The sequence below is a fragment of the Lygodium microphyllum genome, chromosome 14 (assembly GCF_053477565.2).
Source record: "Lygodium microphyllum isolate KBCC chromosome 14, Lygodium_microphyllum_v1.1.10, whole genome shotgun sequence".
NCBI classification, from domain to species: domain Eukaryota; kingdom Viridiplantae; phylum Streptophyta; class Polypodiopsida; order Schizaeales; family Lygodiaceae; genus Lygodium; species Lygodium microphyllum.
In genome coordinates, this window is record NC_141148.1 from 140959751 (window position 1) to 140965401 (window position 5651).

General features: G+C 42.0%; 1 protein-coding gene across 1 annotated transcript; it reads left to right on the top strand.

The window, feature by feature from the left end:
* The first annotated feature begins 867 nt into the window (after positions 1 to 867).
* LOC148026173 (uncharacterized) lies at positions 868 to 1855 on the top strand. Its single transcript, XM_087692207.1, has 2 exons — positions 868 to 1194; positions 1385 to 1855. The coding sequence occupies exons 1-2, from the start codon at positions 906 to 908 to the stop codon at positions 1744 to 1746; spliced, it is 651 nt and encodes a 216-aa protein (XP_087548333.1). The 5' UTR covers positions 868 to 905; the 3' UTR covers positions 1747 to 1855.
* The last annotated feature ends 3796 nt before the right edge of the window (positions 1856 to 5651 follow it).

A 5651-nucleotide genomic window follows, 5' to 3' on the forward strand; every position in this document is an offset into this window, starting at 1 on the left:
GTTAATAGACCATGTGCCATGACTATCTATTGAGAGCTCCCCTCTTCAAGTTTCCGCATACTCAAGAGGTTCTATGTCTTTCATTTAAGGAAAAGGCTATTACAATTTGAACGGTTTCTATTTTGCTAATGGATGGATATGCTCCTTGCTTGTAAGGGGCTTAAATAACTTTTGATGACTATTTGTGCTTGTATGGATGCTAGGTATATCCCATACTTCAGGGGGGATTTGAGGGGAATTTCAAGATTTAGAGCCATGGCATTGAATTGAATTGAATGAGATTCTTCTTTGTTTTAATGTGACAAGGAAATATTTATATTCTTAAAAATGATATTTTATTTGTGGATGTGTAAACTATTTGTGCTATGTGAGTAAGAATTAAAAGTTATCAAAATTCACAAATGTATCTTATAGCACATGTACATTTTGGATGCATACAAACATATCCATTACAAGTGTGTATCGACATTGTCTTATTTGAGATTGACTACATGGCTGATGGTTAGGCCTATCAATTGTGATGTATATTACTTAACATGACTATATAAGCATGACTATGTTAGATATTCTATACAAATTTGTTTTGATTTACTATGCATGCACATTATCCTATGATCCATAGCTTCATAATTTTATCCAATAAACATGACTATATTAAGTGATATATAGAAATTTGGCTTGCTTTACCATATAGACACTTATTTTACTAGTTGTAGCTTCACATCTATCTAATAAAATCAAAAACCTAGTTCCAATTTAAAAAACCCTAGTTACTAACTAGAAAAAAATTGTGTATTTACTAGTTATAAGGCTATTTACCATCTAGTTTAGTGCCTAAAGTTCCTTGTGAAAGGGGCTGCGGGAAGGTGCTCTTAGTGCTTCAAAGGTTACGGCGTGTTGTTACGATGTGTAGCGGCTCGAGGAGGTTCGCAGGTCGGAGAGGCTTTTTCCTTGAGTCGGGCATGGGCCGAGTGGAACCACGTATAAATATGAGTGGGCAGAGGAGCGGCTGCACGGGTATTTTCCCTCCTCTTGTGCATCGTCTTCTTATTCTGAGTTCTTCTTCTTCAGCGGTCGCGACGGTGTGTGATCTCTTAGCGCAGCCCAGGAGTATGGCGGCAGGCAAGTTCGTCGGCGTGGGCCCCACGATGGCGGTGCTGCTCCTGTCTGTGATGCTGTCAGTCACTCTTGCAAGTACGTATTAAATAAAAGTAGGAAATAAAGGTCGTGTAACTAGGGCAAACTATAGGTCTGGGGTTGCGTTTTGTGAGGTCTCTCTCTCTCATCTCTCCCCCCTTCCTCGTCGCAGTACCGTACAAACTTCAAGTGATTTCATAGATATGATGACTATGACTTACATGTAGTTTAATACGCGCGTGTGCAGCCCCTGATGGCCCGGCGCGGCCGTGCTCCGTGGACGACATACGGATCACGCAGGACTATGCAAGTGCGGGGGGGCTGGGGTCGGTGGTGGAATTCCAAGTGGTGAACAACTGCCCCTGCAGCGCACTCAAAGTGGTGGCCCAGTGCCAAGACCGGCGTTGGAACCAGAACCTGGTGAGCCCTTACGGCATCCTGGTGGACTATCCCTCCTTTGGGCTGTGCACCATCCTTCCGGGAGCCACCATCAAGCCCGCCTCCGAGGGACTCCGCTACGGCCGCACCTACTCTGGCCCCAACATTCTCCCTCTCCTCCCCCTCCAGGAGGTCGACTTCGAGCCCGCCTGCCAACCCAAAGGCCACTAGCTTGCTTAGCTAGCCAGCGCTGGCTGCTGATCCCATGCAGAAAAAGCCTTCTGTTTGTACGAGTGATTAATTCCCAGGATTTTGTTTTTTGAACAGTAATCGAATTCAGCTAGCGCGCTATATATGGAGTACATCTGAGCATCTTATGACGTGTCATGCACAATTTTCATCATCATCCATCCGCGATGTTTTGAGCAGAAAAGACTTCTTCTGATACATTCTTCTTCTCAGCGGGCCGCCGCCACATACATGCAGCCGCAACAACTGAGATAGCTAGTTTTGTCACTCTCGATGTTCTCTTTACTGTGTTCACTGCTTTTGCACCCGAAATATCCGGTCGCTTGCATTCCTCTAGGCTAGCCGCTGTATTGCGTCGACACTTACGTACACCGGTTCTTCCAGAGGCCTTCGCACGTCAACGCCAGCTCCTTTATGAGTTTGTTCTTCTGCTACTGCAAATTACGTGGTGCACATGCATGTATGTACACCGCTTGTAGAAAAAAGGAACTATTGCTGCTAGCCTACGCCTTCTCAATTAAGGCCTCAATCTCTAAGAAATTTTAGTCCCATTCGCCTGGAAACTGGAAAGGGATTGAATGCACTCATGTCTAGTTATCACTTACATCGATTCACTCATCTTTAATGTTCACGAGTTCAAACAAACCCTTTTCGCACTATGTTGGAGGCTTGAACTAGTTTGGCTCACGACTCGTAGATTGTATTCCTCTTCACGTCAGAATCAGGGATCCCTTCAAGAACCCACTTATAGCTTTATGATATAGAATATCGCATGCTATTGGAATGATGCTCTCTTTAGCTCCATGGGGTACATGTGACCTTCCTTTATGCTAGCGGCTAACATATGACTAATTTATGTTTTCTCAACTTGGATGGTGTCACGGATTAGCAAGATGCACCCTATACTTTAAGAGCATTTATTCGCAACTACTGCGGGTTGTAACAATCATAGTTGTTGTTTAGTGCTCGAGTTACAATCATAGCTACTGTTTGGAACATATAATTGTATTGTTATGGGTTATGGCTTTTTCTTCTCCTTTGAAAAATGCATTGTTCACTATTGAGAAGTTGGATGACATGAATTTCCCATATTGAAAAGAAAAGTTCGACAATGGATTGGTGTGACAGAAGCAACTTAACCATAATATCAAATGCAAAGAAAAAATGCTGGAGGATACGAACACATATGCATGGATGAGATGGATGAGGTTGTACACTCTTATTACATTCAATTGATTTTAATGTGAAGGATGCTCTGATGGTGGTCAATATGGAGTCTCAAAGTATTGGGGAATACTTTGAAACTATGAAGAAAAGAGGAAGAAAATGTTGTTTGATATCATGTGAGAAAATAAAATGTAGGAGAATATTTAGAACGAGAACACAGTGTGTGCAAGGGAATAAATCCTACTACTCTTCTACACTACATGAGAAGCTACCACTAAGTGGCATATATAGAATTTCAAGAGAGGGGTAGGTGAGGTCTACAATCAATTGGTGGTAGATGTAAGTGCTTGGACGTTGCACACGTGACCATCTTTAAATGCCAATTATTGAGGTAATCCTCCTTTATGCTTAATCGGTCCAAGACTAACATACAGTACTTTCAAAGGAATTTGACTATTTTTCTAATGATACATCTCCCCTTGGAAAAATGGTAGGATCCATCTTCACTCTACAAATATAACCTTTCTAGTAATGGTTTTTATGTCGAAGTCCACGTCCAAAGGACCATAATGGTACTAACAAGGTAGGATCTTTATATTGTTGAAAATCTGTGTGTAAATTTGTTGGTTGATATTTGTGTGTGTATCCTTGGAATGCCAACTAAAAAGTAGCTTGATGAGAAAGCAAATACTTGGTTCTTGTTGACTAGGAGAAGAACTATCTTGAGCTAATTGAGTTAGGTATAGAAAAGAACTATCATGACTAAGTGGGTCATGTGATGTCAATGACCAAATGTATAGATAGGATGCTGATTTAAAGAGTGTAGCAAACAGATGAGAGAATAATCAGTTTGAGGAGTGCTATGATATACATCTCAAGATCAAGAAATAGGATTTTCATTAATGACATTCTAGTTTTTTGACTTGATCCTTAAAAACATTCGTAGAAATGCCATCTTCCATAGTTAAGATGTGTTAGTAGTCATGTTTGTTATGCCATGTCATCTCCTGCCTGTGAGCCTCAGTCTAAGTCAAACGAGGACTTTAGGAGCTCTGACTTGTCTATCACTTGTTTTGACGGAGAGGTAGCTCATTCAAGATCACTCAATTTATTGCATTTCAGTGCATTTTCTCCTCCAGATTTTATGTTCATTTCCCGAGGCTGTTTTTGCATTCTTCAGCCTGCCTCACCTGTCAGACATTGTCCACCCTTTCCAGATTTTTTTGAGCATTCCTAGCATTTTTACATGCACTAAATGCTAGTCGGTCGTATTTTTTGCCTCAAATTTCAAGTTAGCCAGCTTTTGGGGTTTTTGGCTATTTATAGCCATTTTCCACTTGGTAGTCAGTTGTATTATCATCTTCCCTTCTTCCTTGGCAAGTACACACTCCTACTCCATCATCTTCCTCCATCTTTGGTGCTACCGTCATCATCAGCATGATCTGGTGCCCTCATCGACGCTTCGGGCTATGTGCAAGGACTCATCAGTCCACAATTTTGTATTCAACATTCATTATAGTCAATGCAGATTTCCTTTCTTCATTTTCTTCTCTCTCTATGGTCGTGTTTCTTCTTCAATTGTGCACTCTCACATGGTATCATCACCTACCTAAGAGCACAGAGTAGAGCTTCCATTGCAGACTTTCAAGCGCTTGGCAGTACTGTCTAGGCTAAAGTGCAGCCTTCCATACCTGTGTTTTGCTGTTTCGTAGCATCAGGAGGAGTAGGCGACAATTCTCTAAGTATTTGCAGCCTGTGTTTGCATCAAACGCAGCCAACAAGTCGTCCACATCAGCAGAGGAGGAGGCACCATCATCTGAAGGATAGGCATCTGTTTTTTCTCTCCAAGCGATAGCATTTTCTCTCTCCTCTTACAAGTGACAACATCTTCTGGGTCCTTTTTTGACATAGGCAGCTCCATCTTGAGTGTCTGTTGGTTGCAAATTGTTTGGTGATTGTAGATATATACGAAGATGTCTACATTTCCTTCTGAGGGTTCAGTCATTATTGCTGACATTGTTTCAGTGCCTATTTGTGGTATTCGCACTTTGCCTTTATTTCCTGACCACACATCAAGCTCCCTTTCCCAGGCTCTTTATGTTCTAGACTTGGGATTTCCACTCCTCTCAGTCTATGGCCTTACTAGGCTTGGTACCCAGGTTGTCTTCACCGAGCAGGCCGTTTGTATTGAGGATTCTTCTACAGGGGCTGTTATTGTGACAGGTTGGCAGGAGAGCCAGCTTTATAGGCTCCATTCCCCTTCTCTTAAGGCAGTTGTCTATTGCTACACCCGTTCTCACTTGTGCACCCTCTTTTCCACAGGTTCCTTCCCATCCCCCACCCTCTCCTTCGGTGGTTCCCTCGTAACCCCCATCCCTTTCAGAGGGGGACAATCTCGGTGATGCGACTATGGATTTCCTTGCCCCTAGTGTTTTAGAGGGGGTTTTCCACAATCGTGGGGAGCTTCTTCATCGGTAATCTTCATCGATGGACTTCATTGACATTGGGATTCCTCTTGCCACACCAGGATTCTATTTTCTCACTTGAAATAAAATCAATTTCCTTTAGGAGAAAGTAATGCAATATTTATAAGAGGCAAAAGTTATCATATCACAAGTTTATTGTCTAAAGAAACTCATTGACTATATATGGAAGAGAGGAGATTTGTGTCCAATCATTTGAATGTGATTTACACAAGCTCTAGTCAATACTCAACACAA

What these genes read in the sequence shown, in the direction of transcription:
- LOC148026173 (XM_087692207.1), top strand. Translation starts at nt 906, where the DNA reads ATGTGTAGCGGCTCGAGGAGGTTCGCAGGTCGGAGAGGCTTTTTCCTT. An exon ending in GCTGTCAGTCACTCTTGCAA is followed by an intron (nt 1,195 to 1,384) that starts GTACGTATTAAA and finishes GCGCGTGTGCAG; the next exon opens with CCCCTGATGGCCCGGCGCGG.